Here is a 21,990-nt window from a genome sequence, read left to right as displayed (position 1 = left end):
GAGGGACTATGTCATGTGGTTGTTTTGGGAGTTGGTGACGTACAAAGTGTAATCCGGTTATGGGTTCTCTTATGATAAAACAAATATTATTCCATCGAAGTAATTACAATATGCCAGAGATGTATTTTCAGCAGCAGATTCGAGCAAACCTTGTGACGGAATAAATGGAAATAGAGCACCAACAATGTAATACTTTAGCGTCTTCCCCTGTGCATATCCGTTTATTTAATAATAAAAAAGAAGCTTATTCAGATGAATATGTCAGTAGCTGGATGCATGCAAGTTATCATTCACAACGAAGTGCTTAAAAACACAGACCTTATATATATATATATAGCTATCTAATATCTGATCTATGAATGAGTGATGTTTTGTCTTCGTTACACATTCATACCTCATTAGTGAAACGTGCAGTCGGTAAAAATAAAAAAAATACAAGCCTAGACTTGACTGTCCTTACTGTGACTAAGAGTTCAACATGTTGTAAACACACCGATTGGGGGGGCGGCAGGGGGGGACTCAGTGCAATACGAAAAGGCGCAGCTGTAGACAAAATAATCTTTTAACAAGAATGTGGGCCCTGTAGACCTTGACGTGTGCAACACGCCAACAATACGAGTTTGAATAGTGGCGGAACCTGAGCTTGGTGCAAGGAAGTCAATTGGTAACACGGTCATGTTGACCTCGGACCTAGAAAAGAGATACCACAAATACTGTTATCACAATAGCAAAACATACAGCGGGGGATTTGAATGCCAAACTCCTTTCGTAGAAATTTCCCCTTTTGACTTGTGTATGCAAGCTGGGTACAGCTAGACCTAATGCTATCAAAGAATTATCAAAACATCACAGTATGCGGAAGAGTTAGGACCAAAGAGAGATTCAGAGTTGTGCGTACTGGGTCTGAACAACAGGTTTTTCCCCACACAACCATGATTTAAATCAAATTCCAAAACTTCGGATGCCATTCAGTCTTTCCGGGCCTGCACAACAACCCTGCCAGTCACCGTCAAAGTCTTGTAGAAACAGCACTTGTTAAAATTCATTTGATGGCAAGAATAGCATCATAGGACTTCCCTGTCCGGCAGACCTGAATGTCCTGGAAGCCGGCTGTGGTGAGCATGGCAGAGTATTGGGAGGGCGGATGCTCCCTGCCCTCCGTCTGCACCAGCATGTTAAGGGAGAAGATCTGAGCCATGACAGGTCCTCGCCTGTTCTCAAAAAGCATCGCCTCCACCAGCAGGATCCCTCCACCTACCCCGGCAGGAGAAACGAGACACATTCAGAAATGAACAGTGACATGATATATGTTGCTGTGGGCTCCAGCCAAAGATTATTTGCTTGATCAAAAATGACTCTAGTGTATTATTGTGATTTACAGATCCGGGTTTTGTCACGTACTGTAAGCGTAAACTCCATAAGGCCGTGTGTGTCTACATACAAAATAAAATACTTAATGAAAATAAGCATGAATTTCTTGGGCAGCACAGTGGCCCAGTGGTTAGCACTGTTGCCTCACAGCAAGAAGGTCCTAGGTTTGAACCCCAGGCCATCCCAGGTCCTTTCTGTGTGGCGTTTGCATGTTCTCCCTGTGTCTGCGTGGGTTTCCTCCGGGTGCTCCGGTTTCCCCCCACCATCAAAAAGACATGCATGTTAGGGTTAATACTTCTGTCTGTGCCCGTGACCAAGGCAATGGAAAGAAGAACTGGAGTTGGTCCCCGGGCGCTGCACTGCAGCTGCCCACTGCTCCTAGCTACACAGCCAGCATGGGTTAAATGCAGAGAATGAATTTCCCCAAGGGGTTAAAAAAAAAGTATATCTCAATCCTAGGTGTATGGTATGTTTCGTATATTTAAGAGTATGCATGGATGTAATGATGATGGGTGCAATGTCAAGACCCCTAAATGCAAGAAAATAAAGCACTTGTGTAAATCGTATGATTTAGAGCAGTGCCTTGGGGAGGGGCCACAGGGGAGGGGCAGGCTTAGTATTCTTGTGATATTTTTTAGTTTCATTGTCAAATCCTCTAAGTTCACTGTGACTGACGGACATTAAGTATTCCGTGCAGCTCATTCTCTCCTGTATAATCTTCGCATGATACACCGGACCGATTCAGTGATGGCCCCTTAATACCCCTTCCTTTTTAAAGCTGAAGCCAGACTCTATGATGCAATGCTTCAAAACATCCAAGTACAGAATAATGAACACTGACGATCTCTATATTTGCAGAATGACATGTATACGAACACACACACACACACACACACACACACACACACACACACACACACACACACACACACACACACACACACACACACACACACACACACCTGGTTGGCAGTTTTCATAGACCTTCTTCAGCAGTTTAAGGCATTTGTCTTCATTCCAGTCATGAATGATTCTTGCCAGAATATAGAGGTCAGCAGACGGGATGTCCCCATCAAAGAAATCACCTGCATAAAAAAAACAAAGACAAGAAAAAAAAACAGATTAATTTATTCTCAAGACAGTTAAATTAAAGCTGTGGGACTTGATAAATGGAATATTATCAAGGCTAGCACAAACAAATCACACAGTAAATCTGAAACACATTCATGCCACTGCACAGTAGACACGGTTTTACCATTGTCCTCTTTGATGGAAAAGCAACACTTGCACAGACATACAACACAATGGAAAGTTAACTTAATTAAGTTGGTTTGTGTAGTGAAGCACATTGAAATCAAATGTATTGCATAATTTTTCTATTTTCCATTACAAATACATAATGCACAACGTTTTGCAGTGAAATAACAGATCTTTCAAGTGTTGTTGTTTTTTGCCGTTGTGTTTTTAAAGAGACTCGCCAGCTTGAAATATAATAGTATCGTCCTCTTCAGAGAAGTGCTTCTGGGCTGTCTCCACTACTTGGGGGAGGTCAAACACAGTGACAGAGGACGAGGGGTACGCCTTGGCCATCACACGGGCAAAGGCACCGGAACAGCCTGGGACAACAACAACAACAACAACAACAATACCGTTTATTCAATGCCATTCAGTATTATTAAGATATCATGTCAGTGAGAATTTCCTATTCGAAAACCAGATATCAAATTCCTTCAACTTGCCTCAAATGTCAAATGCAAATGTCTTTATTTTGAACATGCAAAATAAAAGAAAAAAAACGACCAAACATAAAAAAAAAACAAATGATAAAAATAAAACCAGAAGAATTCAACAAGAATTCTCAATAGAGAATCCAACAAAAATTATATGTTGGAAAAGGAGCAGGATGAAGTTATGGCTTATAATTTCCTGCCCCCTCTCTAATGCTCAATTAATAAACCTAAATAATAAACTTAGTTTTTCACACATCAGAGTATGTCATTCTCAATATCTATCTCACAATGACTCAATAAAAAAAAAAAAAGCAATAAAAATACTACTACTACTACTACTACTACTACTTTTGGCTGCTCCCGTGAGGGGTCACCACAGCGGATCATCTGTTTCCATTTCTTCCTGTCCTCTGCATCTTCCTCTGTCACGCCAGCCACCTGCATGTCTTCCCTCACCACATCCATAAACCTCCTCTTTGGCCTTCCTCTTCTCCTCTTCCCTGGCAGCTCCATATTCAGCATCCTTCTCCCAATATACCCAGCATCTCTCCTCCACACATGTCCAAGCCATCTCAATCTTGCCTCTCTTGCTTCGTCTCCAAACCGTCCAACCTGAGCTGTCCCTCTAATATACTCGTTCCTAATCATGTCCTTCTTCATCACTCCCAATGAAAATCTTAGCATCTTTAACTCTGCCACCTCCAGCTATGCCTCCTGTCTTTTCGTCAGTGCCACTGTCTCCAAACCATACAACATAGCTGGTCTCACTACCATCTTGTAAACCTTCCCTTTAACACTTGCTGATACCCTTCTGTCGCAAATCACTCCTGATACTCTTCTCCACCCACTCCACCCTGCCTGCACTCTCTTCTTCACTTCTCTTCTGCACTCCCCATTACTTTGGACAGTTGACCCCAAGTATTTACACTCATACACCTTCATCACCTCTACTCCTTACATTCTCACCATTCCTCTGTCCTCCCTCTCATTCACACATATGTATTCCGTCTTGCTCCTACCGACTTTCATTCCTCTTCTCTCCAGTGCATACCTCCACCTCTCCAGGCTCTCCTCAACCTGCACCCTACTCTCCCTGCAGATCACAATGTCATCCGCGAACATCATAGTCCACGGAGACTCCTGCCTGATCTTATCCGCCAACCTGTCCATCACCATTGCAAACAAGAAAAGGCTCAGAGCCGATCCTTGATGTAATCCCACCTCCACCTTAAACCTATCCGTCATTCCAACCGCACACCTCATCACTGTCACACTGCCCGCATACATATCCTGCACCACTCCTATGTACATACTTCTCTGCAACTCCCGACTTCCTCATACAATACCACACCTCCTCTCTCGGCACCCTGTCATATGCTTTCTCTAAATCTACAAAGACACAATGTAACTTCTTCTGGCCTTCTCTACACTTAAAAATAAAAAATAAAACAACAAAAACAAAAAATAAAGAAAGCAATAAAAATGACTTCCAAAAAATAACAATAACAGTATCCACCATAGGTGTCACGGTCATGAGAGGAGCAAAACCTCCTCCTTGTCCTTGTACCACTAAAAAAAATTTTTTTTGTACCTCTTTTTAAATTGATTTAAACTTGTGCTTTCCTTGAGTTCTTCATCTAGACTATTCCACAAACCTACCCCACAATTTAAAATACACATACTTTTGCGAGTGGTACGAACACAGTGTTTCTTAAAATTCAATTTTCCACCTAAATTCCTCTTAAACTCACGGTCTGAAATAATGAGATCATGCTGATGCTAGGAGCAGAAACTGTGCAAAATCAATAATCATGACGTTACGTTAGTTTCTGTGATGTGAATACATGGCACACTTGGGCTTGCCAAATCAGTTGTGTCATCGCATATTTCAGTCTGTAAAATAAATAACTGCAAAATATGGGTGCTACGGATAAGTGTCAAAGGGAGGGACTCGGCCCGACTGAGCTTAGTGAACAAATTAGATGCCCGCAAGCAAGAAACATCTCAACTTATATTTCCGTCTCTGTATGTGACTTTGTCGCCTCTTGCTGGAAGTGTTGCCTGTCTACATGGCCCCGGATTCTTCTGGTGAATCAGCTGTCTCACCCCGGGGGTCACATCCAATACATCAAATGTGTTTTTTTTATTCTCACACAAGTTTGTTCATTTTGAACAAAGAGGTTTAGTCCTTGCCTTGTCATCGTAACGACACTGTGATGAAGGTTGTTCCCGACATTGGCTTTACTACACCAATACATTGGTAATATATGTATGTAGATGTAGAAACTAAAAAAAAAAGATAATTTTTACCAGGTTTTTTTAAGGTCTCCTAGGGTAAGAGCTATTTCAGTGTTAAAAGTTGTAAATGAAAATTCAAGTTGTAATCCTGCAGTTGGTAACCAAATCCAAGTGGTTCAATCCCATCATGACTATGCCAGAGTGTCTTTTTGTGTGCATATAGTTTTCAGCAGCATGAACGCATTTCTGATTAAATGTGATCCTGATGCAATGCAACGCAATGCGACGCTGGATTACCTTCACCGCTGATGGACACAGATGTGCTGAACACAGTGGATGTCCTATATACGGGACATATTGGCTGTCCTGATTCCTGTGTGTTCTGAGTCAGGATCTTACCTCCAAGATCGACCACCGTCTTAAAGGAGGAGAGGTTGAACGCTGTCGCGATGTCCTGACCATCAAGAACCCACGACGAGTTCATCAGACCCATGAACTTCAGCATCTCCTCTTCAGATCTGAATGGTTTATTTTATGATCAAGCAAAGTGTCACATGAATTAAACATTTTCAGCTCTTCTGAACATCTGAAGCTGTAAGAATAATGCATCCGGTACAAGGGAAATCCCTGCCGACCTGTAAATAGCTTGGAAAATGTCCTCAGCTGGAAGGCCGAAGGTCCTCTCATTTTGGTTCTTCCCTTCCCTGTGTTAAGCAATAGGACAGTCAACCTCTATTCAAACCAATGGAAATGATGGCAACTCAGCCGGCAACTCACAATGTGTGCCCGATTAGAGAGTTAAATTCTGCATAAAGCCCGATTCAAGGCGAGTGAGCTCTTTCCTTCCTAACTGTAGTCGGTCTGGAGCTGTACGTCACAAATCAAATCAAGGTCTAGTTGAATTTGGGCTACCGTTTAGTTGAATTAAGATTTATCTTGTTTAGTTACACTTACAGGTAAGGGTATAATGGATAGAGTTTTTTTTTTTTTTAATTTTTAGGATTTTTCCTCATTTTTCTCCCCAATTGTGCTTGGCCAATTACCCCACTCTTCTGAGCTGTCCCGGTTGCTGCTCCACCCCCTCTGCCAATCCGGGGAGAGCTGCAGACTACCACATGCCTCCTCCGATACATGTGGAGTCGCCAGCCGCTTTTCACCTGACAGTGAGGAGTTTTACCAGGGGGAGGATGGGAGGATCACGCTGGGAGGATCACAATGGGAGGATCACGCATGGGAGGATCACGCTATTCCCCCCAGTCCCCCCCCCCAAACAGACTGATCAGAGGAGGTGCTAGTACAGTGACCAGGACACATACCCACATCCGGCTTCCCACCCGCAGACATGGCCAATTGTGTCTGTAGGGACGCCCGACCATTCTTAAAGAAATATTTGGCAAACTATGTAAAGCCTGACAAACTGGTCGCTTTGTTTCAAGCCTCACATTGTTAGTGTGATGAAGAACAACTGAGGTATGCCTCCACTAAGACCACTCCCTGCTGTACTCCAAGACCTGGAGAGGTGTGTTACTGTTGGGAGAAAGATAGCTCACTTTATATAGAACTTACTTAGCAAGCATGTGTTGCATCTAAATCAAGTGTCTGTGTAAACTAACTTGAACTTGTACTGGGGTGAGAAGTTGTGCTGAGAACACAAACTGAAAGTGTTTCAAAGTGGTCTTGGAAACTATTCAGCTGCAAGACTCTGGGGTATTTTTTGAAATATAACTGTACCAACAAATCTATGGCAGGTTGTGCTCCAAAATATATAAAGAATTGCCAACCTCCTTTTCCCCTTTAATACTTTAGCCAGGTTTCCGGGTCAGTGCTCATCCTTGTTCAGTGGCCAAATGCTTAAACTGTTTCAGGGTCATTGGGGGTTCGCAGCCGATCCCAGCATGTTTTAGTCATGGGACAACAACCTGGGCAGGTTGCTAGTCCATCACAGGGCCCCCATATAGACACCCAATCAATTCCCCTTCCATTAATAATTATTATCACGTAGTACTTTTAAGTTGAGTGTGAGATGGAAGAGGAAGAAGAATTCTGGAGTGAGTTGGATGAAGTGGTGGAGAGTGTACCCAAGGAGGAGAGAGTGGTGATCGGAGTGGACTTCAATGGCTATGATGGTGAAGAGAACAGAGGTGATATGGAGGTGATGGGTAGGTATGGTGTCAAGGCGAGTAATGTGGAAGGACAGATGGTGGTGGAGTTTGCGAAAAGGATGGAAATGGTTGTGGTGAATACATATTTCAAGAAAAGGAAGGAACACAGACTGACATATAAGAGTGGAGGAAAGTGCACACAGGTGGACTATATCTTATGCAGGAGGCGCAATCTGAAAGGGATTGGAGACTGCAAGGTGGTGACACGGGAGAACGTAGCTAGGCAGCATCGAATGGTGGTCTGCAGGATGACTTTGGAAACCAAGAAGAGGAAGAGAGCAAAGGCAGAGCCAAGGATCAAATGGTGGAAGTTGAAGAAGGAAGACTGTTGTGTGGAGTTCAGGCAGGAGTTAAGACAGGCACTGGGTGGTAGTGAAGAGTTGCCGGATGGCTGGGCAACCACTGCAGAAGTAGTGAGGGAGACATATAGGAAGGTACTTGGTGTGTCATCTGAACAGCAGAAGGAAGACAAGGAGACTTGGTGGTGGAATGAGGAAGTACAGGAAAGTATACAGAGAAAGAGGTTGGCGAAGAAGTAGAATAGTCAGAGAGATGAAGAAAGTAGACAGGAGTACAAGGAGATGCGGCATAAAGCAAAGAGAGAGGTGGCACAGGCAAAGGAAAAGGCGTATGGTGAGTTGTATGACAGGTTAGACACTAAGGAAGGAGAAAAGGACTTGTACCGATTGGCTAGACAGAGGGACCGAGCTGGGAAGGATGTGCAGCAGGTTAGGGTGATCAAAGATAGAGATTGAAATGTGCTGACAAGCGAGGAGTGTGCTGAGAAGGTGGAAGGAGTACTTTGAGGGACTGATGAATGAAGAAAATGAGAGCGAGAGAAGGTTGGATGATGTGGGGATAGTGAATCAGGAAGTGCAGTGGATTAGCAAGGAAGAAGTGAGGGCAGCTATGAAGAGGATGAAGAGTGGAAAGGCGGTTGGTCCAGATGACATACTGTGGAGGTATGGAGGTGTTTAGGAGAGATGGCAGTGGAGTTTTTCACTAGATTGTTTAACACAATCTTAGAAAGTGAGAGGATGCCTGAGTAGAGAAGATGCATACTGGTACCGATTTTCAAGAATAAGGGTGATGTGCAGAACTGTAGTAACTACAGAGGTATAAAGTTGATCAGCCACAGCATGAAGATATGGGAAAGAGTAATAGAAGCTAGGTTAAGAGTGATTATCAGTGAGCAGCAGTATAGTTTCATGCCATGAAAGAGCACTACAGATGCGATGTTTGCTTTTAGAATGTTAATTGAGAAGTATAGACAAGGTCCGAAGGAGTTAAATTGTGTCTTTGTGGATTCAGAGAAAGCATATGACAGGGTGCCGAGAGAGGAAGTGTGGTATTGTATGAGGAAGTCGGGAGTGGCAAAGAATTATGTAGGAGTGGTGCAGGATATGTATGAGGGCAGTGTGACAGTGGTGAGGTGTATGGTAGGAATGATAGAGGGGGTCAAGGTCGAGGTGGGATTACATCAAGGATCAGCCCTGAGCCCTTTCTTGTTTGATGATGGACAGGTTGACGGACGAGATCAGGCAGGAATCTCCGTGGACTATGATCTTCGTGGATGACATTGTTATCTGTAGGGAGTGTAGGGTGCAGGTTAAGGAGAGCCTGGAGAGGTGGAGGTATGCACTGGAGAGAAAAGGAATGAAAGTCAGCAGGAGCAAGACGGAATACATATGCGTAAACGAGAGGGAAGACAGAGGAATGGTGAGGATGCAAGGAGTAGAGGTGATGAAGGCATATGAGTGTAAATACTTGGGGTCAACTGTTGAAAGCAATGGGGAGTGTGGAAGAGAGGTGAAGAAGAGCATGCAGGCAGGGTGGAGAAGAGTGTCAGGAGTGATTTGAGTTAAAGGGAAGGTTTACAAGATGGTAGTGAGACCAGCTATGTTGTATGGTTTGGAGATGGTGGCACTGATGAAAAGACAGGAGGCGGAGCTGGAAGTGGCAGAGTTGAAGATGCAAAGATTTTCATTGGGAGTGACGAAGAAGGACAGGATTAGGAATGAGTATACTAAGAGGGACAGCTCAGGTTGGACAGTTTGGAGACAAAGCAGGAGAGGCAAGATTGAGATGGTTTGGACATGTGTGGAGGAGAGATGCTGGGTATACTGGGAGAAGGATGCTGAATATGGAGCTGCCAGGGAAGAGGAAAAGAGGAAGGCCAAAGAGGAGGTTTATGGATGTGGTGAGGACATGCAGGTGGCTGGCGTGACAGAGGAAGATGCAGAGGACAGGAAGAAATGGAAACAGATGGATCCGCTGTGGCGGCCCCTAATGGGAGCAGCCAAAAGTAGTAGTAGTAGTAGATCAAGTAGTACTTTTGAGTCCCAAGCTCACCTGGCATGCAAGTCTTTGCTCTATGGGAGGAAAAAGGAGCACCATAAATTAAATCCAAGCAACTAGGAGAGAATACCCTCCTGCTGATAATTGACAGTGCTAATCAGCAAGTCACCAAGTCATACCATATTAGATTTTGCATAGTGGGAGATATCACTGGAATAGTCATCTTAATCTTTGTTTTTAATCATTTGAGCTATTGTAAATGAATCAATTCCTTCACACCTCAGGCTTGGTAAGGTGCGGATAAAGTCAATGTAGATACACTGACACTCCAACAGCCCAGCATTGTTTCAGCAGTGTCTTAATCAAGGCGTGTGATAACAACCCGCAGCGTTTTTTGTACCTTGGTTAAAACAAAGGTAAACAAGAATAAACAAATTGAGTTATGTGAGTGTGTCTGCTGTTCTTTCCTGCGGGTCATTTCAGTGCACATACCTCACAGCGTCCACCATGTTGCTCCACAGCGGGTAGATGGTTTGGGACTGGTAAAGGATCATATCATGAAGAGATTTTGCACTGCCTTTGGCCAGGTAAAGGTTTGCCACATCAGTGCTACTGTAGGAAACTGGGTCAGCAAAGAAAAAAATAACATACACTTAAACGCATCAATTGTCCCGAAGAGGGAAACGTGTTGCCATCAGCAGCAAAACATATCGAAATACACTTTCAAATACAAAACAAATCGCATATTAGCCTCATTTTGAGATTGATCTAAGATGTCAAAAGTTATGAGGAATAAGCAGGAAATTGTCATCCTTTCGCAATTTCCTGTTCAATTTCTTTTCACGTCATTTCTTTCCCTGGCTCTTTTCTCTTCTAGTCTTTCTATGGTCACACAAAAATTGCCGGGTCACTGTGGTTCTGACCCTTGCATTCCTTGCTATTGCATTTGTTTGTAATTTGAGTGATTTAAGAATTTAACATCAAGCTACTTTTTTTTGCAGATCCCTCTGGAAAACAATTTTCATCCAGTTGCTGAAAGGAATGACAACACAGGGCATAAAGTGAGCTAACAAAACATAGTACCAGGGCTGCTTAGTGACTTTTATATTTCCTTCAGGCATCCTGCTCATCATATTCTCCATAAATTTTGTAATTCCATTATAATTCTGTTATCCTCTTTCAATGTTGTATTCTGTAAATTGTGTAAACACAACATCCATTGCACGTTGTCCATCTTGGGAGAGAGATCTCTCCTCTGCTGCTCTCCTTGAGGTTTCTTCCTATTTTTTCTCCCTGTTAAAGGTTTTTTTTGTTGTTTTTTTTTTAGTTGTTCCTTATCCGATACAAGAGTCTAAGGACAGGATGTTGTGTTGCTGTAAAGCCCCTTGAGGCAAATGTGTAACTTGTGATATTGGGCTATATAAATAAAATTGACTTGACTTGACTCACTGACCTAAAAAAAAATCATAGTTATGACGTGTCAGTTAGGGTTTAGAAGAAACTGCAGGTCATTTGTTCGAATATAACAAAATGGATTTCGGTGAGGTAAGGAATTCCTTTCCATTTACCTTTTAACACGTTTTGATCTTTTCACAGATACTGATTCCAAGGCACTTCACAATGTAAGCCCCTCTCCTCCTGCTGGAGATGGGTAGCACTATTATAGTCTACATTTGGACCTTCACAACTATCAACTTGAGCACTAGCCGAATGAAGCCTTGTAAGACTAAAGCATGGCGCTACCCTGGGTGTAGATTGTCCCATAACAAGGAGGTCTGGATTTGAATCTGCATTGTTTTGTAGTTCAATACCATAGTGGACATCACCTGTCCCATCAACTGTCTCCACATCCAGGATTTCGATGCCCACCAGGACATCCAGCAGCCGCTCCATCCCGTCCACACTGGTTCCCAGCTCCTGGGCGAGGTGCCCTGCACTCACAGGCCTCTGGGATCCCAGCAGAAGGTCAAAAACTCCCAGTTCACAGGCTGTAAAGATCACCTTGCAATCATACAGGGTGGACCACAATTCACAAAAAAACCCAAAAAAACAAAACGTGCTGTGTGTTAATATCGTTATTGCAGGCCAATTTGCGGATATTATTTGATGAATAAGCTTCACAGGCGGTGCATGTTAGAAACCTTGGAAATCCTGAAGCCATTGAAATACTCCAGAAGTTTGAAGGGATAGTCCAGTTCACTCTGGGATAGTTGTTCTGCCATTACTCCAAGGCTGCAGACGAACAGAAATCAGAGCAGAGCAACTACTGCCAAAGGAATAGGACAGCTTCTAATATATGAAACAGCCGTATAGGAAGACACGCGACTTGGTTTGTATCTTTATTTTTTAACGCTGAGGTTGCAGCTTTTACAGTCGAATCGCGTCGTGTCAGACACCAAAGCGTTTTGCGTGCACGAAACGTCAAAACACGCGTCGTTAGAACTCACCGGATGGAACGCGCTGCACGCCGACGCCTCGAGAGATGCGGGACTCCGTCCGCTCAAAGATTCGCAAATTTGCAGTTGGTTATGTAAAAAAGGCAAGATGTCGGTGGTCTAGCGCTGACGCCGATCTGAGCCCTCCGAAATGGTCGCTGAGCTCATCGCCGCCGCCTTCTCTGCAGATCTCTGGATGGATACTCGGACTGAGCGTCGGTGGTCTCCGCTTTTGCGACCGATCACAGAATAGTGCTGATACAGTTGGTAGTTCCGACACGCGCGCGCGCACAGTTGGGGTTATTCCGGGTTAAACCTCGAGAAGGGGTGGCGCTATTGAGCAGTCTCATCGCAGCCTATAATGGTCTCGATGCCATGACCGTGTATTTTAAGTCCTGTGAGACTGAAATTCCTTTTTATAAGGGAGAAATAAGCAACCACGGGGGCGCCGCGGTGGCTCACCTGGTAGGGCGCGTACCACATAAGGCTGAGTCCTTAACGCAGCGGCCTGGGTTCGAATCCGGCCCGGGCCCTTGGCTGCGTGTTATCCCCTCTCTCTCCCCTGCCCTTCCTATCTCCCTCGACCATCCCTATCTAATTTGGGGGGGGGGGGTATAAATGCAGGTATGTTTAAATAATAATCATTGACCAAAGGATACCGATACTTACAAAAGATGATTCCCTCTGAAGTATAGACACTGAAATAACTGCCTCAAATTAAGTCATAAAATAGTGAAGTTGTATGAGGTTAAATCCCCTGTGTTGAAAAAGCCAAAAAAATATTGTCTTTTGACATTCTGTCTATTCATACACGCCTGGAAATAAAAGTACAACTACCACAGACCTGGTCGGTTTTTTGCATAAATTAACCTTGGGAAGAATAACATGCCTGAAGCAAATTTTCTTTGCACAGGTAAGTAAATAGCTGCACTATAAATAGTTTGACAAATTTATTTTTACTTACCATTCCATTACTGCCTGTAAATATTATATATATATATATACATATATACACACTGAATATTGGTGGAGTGCTTACAGCTCAGATAAGAGGCGGAGGATCACTGCAGCTAAGACTTAATAGCCTAACAAACAATGAATGATGAAACATTTGCATTCACTACTTTTGTCTTTGGTTGATCAAATCATGTTAACACTAAAATATAAAAAATAAAAAGAAACTCTGGACATCTAAAATTATTAACCAAATCAATTTATTATGCATGAACAAGTCCCTTACTTTGCCTCTGTCGCGCAGACACACACATACACACACACGCACTCACGCACGCACGCACACGCGCACACACACACACACACAGACGTTTAAATACATGACATGGTGGGAGTTCGGCATAGCTCACACTGTTGCACATGCTTCAAGAAAATGATAGATATATTTACAGGAAAAGCAGTGTCTCTCCAAAAAATTTTGCGAGAACAGACCCCATTCCCACCCGCAGCACTTATTTTTTTTGAAACGCTTCTTTTTTAAACTTACCCACATTTAAAAAGAACCTAGAAAATAATGGAAACAAAAGAAAAGAAAAAAAGAAGAAAAACAACAACTCTGGGGGTTTTGGCCAGTACGACATAGCAATATATATGGAGTTTATCAACTACATAAATATGGCAGTAACACTGAGTACTTGATACGGTCTATTTACAAAGATGTGAAGTCAGGAAGAGTATTACTGTACTGTCTGTGCGTGGAGGACCACGGCGCAGACCAACAAAAATGCATGCCTTAATTTTTAAAGCCTGGGGGCAAGACCAAGTCTAGGAGGCTGGAAGTCACCGTTCTCAAAACTTCTCTGTGAGAAAGTCGGTTCCAACTAGCTACTCCAACAAAGCCTCTTCTTCTCTTAGACCGGTCAGGACTTAAGTTGTATACAACAAACAAAATAAGGCACAATTAATACTTTGACCATTTTTTTCAGGGGGAGGGATTCTACAGACTTGCAGCTGGTTTGCGAGAGGCATGTAAACAACTGAGTTGATTGATTACATCTGCGTTTTGACCTTCCCTTTGTATTCCCGATCATCTATTCACTCGGTTCGAAGCTATTCAAAATAGATTTTAAATGGCAGGGACACCACCCCCACGACCCACCCCTCCCATACCCTCCCACTAAGCTACAACAAATACAATCACATGGTGACAAACAAACAAATCTAGTAGTGCATACACTACAAAAACAGGAATATGCAAAGCCCCTCCCCATTGCCTTTGGTTAGGCCCCAGAACTGCCCTTTCAACAGGGGTTGGAAAAATAAAAACAACAAATCAAGGAAAGCTTTTTTCCCCAAATAAAAACAAAAACAAAAAAAAATGATTGATAAGCTTTCGAGAAGCTGATGCAGTTTGTTTGCCAGGCGACTAAATAGGAGAAGAGAAACACCATTCCACATCCCAAGGCCCCAATGATAGTTTCTGACCCTGCGAGACCAACTCTCACCATTCCACTGCCACATGCTCAATGGCGAACGTGATTATACGATATTCAGGGGGTACCCCCCCTACACACACAGGTAGACAACAGAGTAAAATGCTTTGTTGCTTTGCTTCCTTTACGAATGCAACCTGCAAACAAACCCCTTCCCTTAATACATGACAGTTATTCAAGGTCCCCACCAAGGTTCTCAATCACTGTTTGCTCGTTTTGTTTGTTTATGTTTGGCAGCGGCAATCTTGCAGGACCAAGAAAGAGGGAGGTCTGGGCACCGAATGAAGAGAGGTTGGCGGGTTGGAGTATGGGCGGGGGCTGACAGACTGAGTCCTGCTCTTCCAGAACAGCCAATATACCGGATGGATTGGGGCGGTAGAGAGGAGGGGTGAGGGGTAGGTGGGCTGGGGGGTGTAGGGGTGAGGTGGGGGAACATTTCGGGGGAGTGCGGGCGGTCTGTCGCAGCCGTTTGGGCTCCTGGCTTTGGTCATGTTGATGGGACACCTTCAGTCATGTTTAAGGTGGTCCTTGATGTCCTCTTCATCCGTGTACTCCGACGGTTCATCCCCGGGTTTCAGAAGCCTCCCGACGTAATCATATTTTTCTGGAAGTGTCAGTAGGACAAGGAGTTAGAAGGGAACCCTGTCATCTTTTTAACCTAAACAAAGGCTTTTTTTTTAATGCATTATGAAATAGTATTGTTTGCATTTAGCCTATGTTCAGCTGGCTTCTATCACTTGTGGTAGTCTGGATGCAGCTGTGGTACCCCACCTACTGCCTTTTTAATCTAGAGGGAAATGTTTTGTTTGAATGCAGTCAAAGTTGTAGGAGATGATTTGATCCAGTCCAATACAACCATTCTGAATAGAACATTTTGAATAGAGCAACATTTCTAATGTTACATATTACATTATCCTAATGTGATAAGAATGATAAAATGCTGCAATGAATGCTGTGCATGAGAGTTAACAGAGAAGTAGTGCATGCTCCTGTAGTGATGGATCAGACGCTTAGAGCAAATAAGGAAACAAACACAAGAGCCATCTGTGCAAAATCAGCCCAGCTCATATGGAAATAATCAGCCCATGGCAGAGAGCTTCTTAGCTGGGTGACAAAAACGAGTTATGTGAAATACAAACTGTATCAGCATATATGGGAAAAAAAGAGGCGTTAAGAGCAGTGTGACAAATATTTGATCAGTATATGGTTCTCTGCAGCCTCCAAATTGATGAAAGAACACTCTCCTACCCATGAACTGCATCTCCCATTCTCTGACACTCTCCATCTGTACAGCACTGAGATCTGACAAGTCGTCATATTCGTCTCTGAGCGCGTCCTTCTCCAGGCAAAATGTTGCAAGGCCTCTTGATGCATCCCGGCCTGCAAAAATGCCATAAGGACCATCTGCAAAAAAAATAAAATAAAAACACACACAATAAGTGTGCAACAAAAGCACCAGAAAGGTTGTTCAAAGTTCGGTGACTAACATTAGCCAGCAGCTAAATGCTGGCAGGTGTCGGGCACATCTAATCGATTTATGTCTGCAAATCACAGGAAAGCGACCTTTATTTTGAAGCTGCGGCTGGCTGGCAGACCACATACAAGTTACACCGGTTAGCCTGCTGTCTGAGCGGCATTAGGTCAACCCTGTGCTTCAACGCTTCCGTCACATTTCAGGGGTGCATCATCTGACCGGCGCGTGAGAACCTGCAGGCTTGAGGGTTTCCTCCAGCCAGTCGTTAAGTGAAAACTGAACAATACTACTTTGCGTAGTAATCCTCGCATGTCCACCATTAAGCAAAACGGTCTTATCACGTCACTAAACCCTTGCACGATTAGATTTGGTCCCAGCTTGCACATTGGACTACAAGAACAATTGCCCACGAGATAAAACGGCCATCGGAGCACTGGGTAAACGTCTTTTAAATTGCACAATGATCGGTTTGTTATAGCGGCCACACAATGCCTATATAATAATAAAACACGTTATCAAGTCTAATCGCAACGCAGGGAAACTAAATGACTTGTATATATTTCTAGTCTAAGAGTACGGCTGACGTTACCGTGAACGAAAGTGGCGTTACAGTTACATAGTCACAGGTATCGCTGAGTAACTTCCCTGCCGCATCTTGAGTGGCGCCTGGATACGAGATATCGTCTGTTATCTAACGTTAAGTTAGCTTGCGAGCGCACGCCGGCGGGCTTAGCTGTTGACGTTCCGCGCTAGTCCGACGGCGTCCCCCGAACAAGTGTGTACCGTGGTTAAAGCCTCCCAGAATAAACGACAACAAACACAAAAAAGAAGAGGAAACGTGCTAACGCGTCCTGCCAAGTAAACACAACGCGTGGCCCGTGTGCGCTGCTAGCTAACGCTGGCTAACGTTAGCTAGCATCCCATTCAACAACACGGGACAAAGGCAGGCGTGAGCGGGGGCTAAGCTAGCCCCCTAACGCTTTGCGCCCAAAACCGGGATCAGGACACGGGGGTAACTTGGCCGGAGTTACTCGCCAGCCGCCCGGTTGTCTATCGCGATGTGTGTCCCCCCCCCCACACACACACACACAGACACACACACAGCTCCTCACCTCTCCCGTAAAACTTTTTGCCGCTGGTCACGTCGAAGACTTTCGTATTGACTGCCATTAGGATCCGGGGGTTTTGCAGCCCGTCGTATTCCCCCAGCTGCTCCAAAGTGAAATCACGCCTTCTCATCTTGGGAAGCGTCGAGGCCTCGCCGCCCTGGGCCGCGTTGGCGCCGTGCCGCCTGCCGAACCGCCGGTACGCCACGTAGCAGACCGCCGCTATGAGCACGAAAACGCCGATTTCCAGCAACATGCCGCCCAGACACAGCGCGTCTATCGGCCCCCAGCCGCCGCTCGCGTCGACCGCTCCGCTCCAACTGTCTCCATCGTCCGCCATGCTGCACGCTCAGCGACTCCCCCGCTCCTCGCACAACGCCCGCCCACTGGCTCCTTAACCCGCCCGCGATTGGACCGCGTCTGCAACTCCGGGCGCCGTAGATAGGGAGCCGCCGCGGTCGTCTGGAGTTGAGAGGCTGCCGCTCCCGTTTCCGTCTCACCTTAGTTTATTTATGTTGTTTTGTTAGTTTGTTACCGGCTCGGATGTTTGTACGCCGGATTAATGTGTGCCGGGACCCCCCCCCCTCCCGCACCCCCAGTACGAGTCCTTTTTATTTTCAGCCGTCTTCAGCCGCCACGTCCACGTCATCCCTCATCTAAACGTGACCTGGACGCTGCGTCATAACAGCGCTGTGTGTGTGTGTATGTGTGTGTTTGATGGGACTAGAAAGCGTCAGAAATGAGGCCCTTAAAACTTTCTTTGAGGGCCCTTCGTAGATTCAACCCCATATGACTGGTGACTGCTGCTGCTGTGTGTGTGTGGCCCCCACCTGAACTGCAGGGGACCGAGACCTGCTCCTCAGGTTTGGATGCTGCAAGAGGAGACTTGCCCGCAATAAAGCGGTGGTGTTTCAGTGATTGGGAGCACACAAGGGATCACACAAACAGGAGTTTATACAATCAATTGGTGTTTTATATATTTTTTTGCATTTTACAATTCAGGACAACAAACTCTGGCATTACATGCATTGCTTTATTCTAAGACACACTCAAAAACCACACTACCAATAAAACAAATCAGTTCTTAAAATCAAAACAAAAAAAATAGGTTGAATAGCAAATGATTTTTATAGTATGTACATTTTTTCTTTATATTTAACACTAAAACCTCTTTATGTCCATTGATGAAAGATCAATTAAGTGCTCTCTAGAGCACCAAGCCTCAAAAATATAAAGTAAACTTCAAGCTAAAATATACTCGATTACTAGCTCACACCCATAATTCCAGCTGAAACATTTTTTTAAAAATCTTCATTTGTAAAAGCCGTTAAAAACAACTGCAATGATAACCTAAGACTATTCCATTAATCCAATAAATGGAAAATAAAACAATAAATTATACTACTTCTGGATGTAAAAACTGGGTTTAAGTAAAGCTTCCAACACAGATGCCCATTTCAAATTATATTTAACAATGATTTTGTAGTCTCAGTAGCCGGGTTTCCAGAACGTATTTTTATGCACATTATAAAGTTTCACATTAGAATATGCTTATAGAAACGGCAAAATAATAAAAAAAAAAAAACCTTCCTCAATTTCGTAAACGTTTTTACGCTTGCTTGAGGCGGTTTTTGCTTTTGGTAAGAGTTAATGTGCTAAACGGGGATATGGAAACACCTTTGCCGAATAAGTTCTGATGTAGCGACCATTTAACTCAACGTGACTGATCAACTGTTTCCGCCGTCTGCATCTTCCCGGATATTCCCATCATTTCTTTTGTCTTCGTCTCTGGAAAGCATGAAACATGGCCAACGACAGCTGACATGAAAGAATAATTACAACTTTCCCAATTGAAACAAATTCCTGAAGACCCCTTGAGAGAGAGATCCCTCTTCTTGCTCTCCCTGAGGTTTCTTCCTTTTTCTTTTTTTTTTGCTCCCAGTTAAAGTTTTTTTTTTTTAAAGTTGTTCCTTGTCCAATGCGAGGGCCTAAGGACAGGATGTTATGTTGCTGTAAAGCCCTTTGAGGCAAAATTTGTGATATTGGGCTATACAAATAAAATGGACTTTGTCTCTATTTTCGCTCATAGATGGTCAAGGCGACTGGTTTTGTTTCCGATTCGCAACCTCTACTTCTTCTACTGTTTATTACCGCCATGTGTAACGTAGCCTATACCACTAACTTCTGACGAAACTACGGTTTGCATACCTTACTTAATTCGCTCCAAAGCAGTTCATGTAAATGCTCCTAATTAGCTTTTTTTTTTTTGGCGACATTTCAAAAGTTCGCTTAAAATTCACTTGGCAATTAATCACAGAAAGTTGAATGGATTATTGAGCATGCATAACGATACTTGACAATTAAAGGAAACACGGCTACTGTGGCTTTAATCAAAACTCCAACATCGCTGCTGTCAAGTAACTGCGATGCATGTCGGTCACAATAAAAACGGCACCATCTGCTATTGAGCAGCAGCCTCGGGGTCAGTCTGTAACGGAAATTTATGACTGCAGCTATCTTGGTTTAGTGGATTGTCATGAGAAGAGCTCTGCAGAGGCATTCTGCGCTTCACTTACATAAGAAAGCAATGTCGCAAGCGGTGTCGGTCTCAATACATTCAAACCCTAAATTATTCGTATGGGAGACAGATTTTTCCAAATGCACCATTCGAGCAGTTTTGTCTCTGATCACATTCTGTCACTATTATGAATCAAATCAAGGCACGAAAAAGGACTTAAGAGAGTTCTTCTCTTGGCCAAAAGGAATCACCATCAAAAGGTCAACAGTCCAAGCTCTATCCACATTGTAGAGTCGTTTACAGGCTGGGGCGATCAACAAGCAAGTTGACACTTGTTGAAAAGTATGGCAACCGTGAGTTTTTAACGCAACAATGCAGGGAATGCATTCTTTTGTAAACGTTAAGAGCTGTTAGGAGCACAAAGATATCTGTATTCAAGCTTGCTGCCTATGCTTGCTTCTTTTTCTTTTTTTTTTTTAATGAAATGCACTGATAAAAACAATCCAATTTAAGTCATTTATCCTAAGCAGTCTCTTCATACCTAAACAGTATGCCACTGAAAAGAGTGCTCAGTGTGGTCATCACTCTGCCGAGTGGTGCCCGCTCACTCTCTGCTCTAGATCGCCCTATGAGGTGGTCAGAAGGATGGTTATACGGGTGCTTCATTTATTGGGTGCGGGGCTATCCTTTTTGGCATTGCCAGCTCCGGGCTCGGCCTTCTTCCCATGGGCTGAGGCTGGTGCTTTTTGAGGGTTGTCTTTGGGTGCGTTCTGCACCGGTGCCACGAGGGCTGCAGAGTGCTGGCCGGCGGGGGCGGAGGATTTGGCAGTCTGCGTCGGCTTGGAGACAGGGTTGGAGGGGTGTCTCCGGCGCCTCCCCTCGTCCCCGGCCGAGGACGAGTGATGTCTCCTCCTCCCTCCCTCCTCTCCCATGGGGGGCTGGTGACACACACAGAGCAGTCATCGTGGTTACTGGACACATTATGGTAAGGGTAGAGTGCTTCACAAATACAGAGCATTGGATGTACTGACACATGCACAGCAATGCACACAACTGGTACGCCAACACACATTCATCTGCGTTTTGTCAAAATTGCCGTCCCTGACAGGATTCCACTTCCCTTCGCATTAAGAATCTCTGCAGCTGTAGGCTGCAATAGTCTAATTTTCCTCATTTCATTATGCTGCTGTTTCCCTTTTACTGAAATAAAACTGTTTTCAGAAGGGGTTGGCTCATTTGGAAGTAATTTGTAATAGGCTTGATAGCATGGTGACTTCACGATAAATAGGCTATCTTCAGAAGGTTGGTTTTGCTTTCAAGTCTGCATATAATTGTGACATGTCGAGCCGAAATTTTAATCTGGTGACACATCCTGATTTCTACTGTGCAACCCTACAACCTTGAAAGTACTCGACTAAAGGCAACAGGAACAAAATGAGGAAAAGGGGGTTGGGGTGGGTGGCAAACTATTGGCAAGGCTTGCTAAAATTACACCCACTTCCTCATTTTGTCCCTGATGCAGTTAGTCAAGTACTTAAACAATATTTGTACCGATTTTATGTCACTTGCAATTTGCACATTTACTTTTATGTCTGCTGCCATTTGGAATTTTTTTTATGCTGTCATTCACTCTGAATGCTTTATGGGCTGAGAAAATCTTGTATCTCAAAAAGCAATGTAACCAATTCAAAACCCAATGTAAACTTTCAAAAAATTCCCATGCTAATGTGACACAATTTGAGTTTTTTTTTTTCAGTTAAAAGTTTGAAGATATACGTTTAACATTTTTCTGACAGCTGCCATACGAGTCCTCTCTCATTCATGCCTATGTGCCCAATGGCCACTTACAACCACTCTGAAGTCCTCCAGGTTCTTGTACTTGGCGAGGTGTTCCTGAAGCTTTGGGTCAATGGGCTGGTTTTTCATCCGGGAGTACTTCAGGAAGGCCCAGAACTTTTCCAGTCCATACAGCTGGCCTAGAGAGAGCAGCAAAAAAATACCACATTATTTATTTTTACACCTGTGACCGGAGAATATCACAGTGTGCTAGGCCGGGTTCCTCCTGGTTCATGCTGAGCCTCATGTGCAGTCACACTAGGCCCAAGGAGACCCATGTGGCCAAGTACACATCCTGAACTCTCCCTTTTATATGAAATGTCTGCTTACGACATCATCAAAAGTGGCTGCGTTTACATCGTCTTCAACATAGAT

General features: G+C 44.0%; 3 protein-coding genes across 8 annotated transcripts in view; all 3 read right to left on the bottom strand.

Moving 5' to 3' along the window:
• Positions 1-202: 202 nt before the first annotated feature.
• Positions 203-12,461, bottom strand: asmt2 (acetylserotonin O-methyltransferase 2). Its single transcript, XM_056296171.1, has 9 exons — positions 12,247-12,461; positions 11,941-12,031; positions 11,626-11,800; positions 10,292-10,421; positions 5,975-6,043; positions 5,739-5,857; positions 2,850-2,987; positions 2,334-2,456; positions 203-1,254 (listed from the first exon to the last, which is right to left on the bottom strand). The coding sequence occupies exons 2-9, from the start codon at positions 12,019-12,021 to the stop codon at positions 1,043-1,045; spliced, it is 1,047 nt and encodes a 348-aa protein (XP_056152146.1). The 5' UTR covers positions 12,022-12,031; positions 12,247-12,461; the 3' UTR covers positions 203-1,042.
• Positions 12,462-14,339: 1,878 nt separating this feature from the next.
• On the bottom strand, positions 14,340-17,620 carry pgrmc2 (progesterone receptor membrane component 2). Its single transcript, XM_056295935.1, has 3 exons — positions 17,268-17,620; positions 15,930-16,085; positions 14,340-15,285 (listed from the first exon to the last, which is right to left on the bottom strand). The coding sequence occupies exons 1-3, from the start codon at positions 17,599-17,601 to the stop codon at positions 15,188-15,190; spliced, it is 588 nt and encodes a 195-aa protein (XP_056151910.1). The 5' UTR covers positions 17,602-17,620; the 3' UTR covers positions 14,340-15,187.
• Positions 17,621-18,212: 592 nt separating this feature from the next.
• larp1b (La ribonucleoprotein 1B) overlaps positions 18,213-21,990 on the bottom strand; it is a 40,100-nt gene continuing 36,322 nt past the window's right edge. For all 6 annotated transcript variants that reach the window (XM_056295252.1, XM_056295254.1, XM_056295253.1 and 3 more), the window contains 2 exons: positions 21,628-21,755; positions 18,213-20,717 (listed from right to left, as the gene is read on the bottom strand). In XM_056295252.1, the coding sequence (XP_056151227.1) occupies positions 20,442-20,717; positions 21,628-21,755 (404 nt within the window). In that variant the 3' untranslated portion in view covers positions 18,213-20,441. The remainder of the gene's footprint in view (positions 20,718-21,627; positions 21,756-21,990) is intronic.

The sequence above is a fragment of the Lampris incognitus genome, chromosome 16 (genome assembly GCF_029633865.1).
Source record: "Lampris incognitus isolate fLamInc1 chromosome 16, fLamInc1.hap2, whole genome shotgun sequence".
NCBI lineage: Eukaryota > Metazoa > Chordata > Actinopteri > Lampriformes > Lampridae > Lampris > Lampris incognitus.
This window is presented reverse-complemented; position numbering and strand designations above follow the sequence as displayed.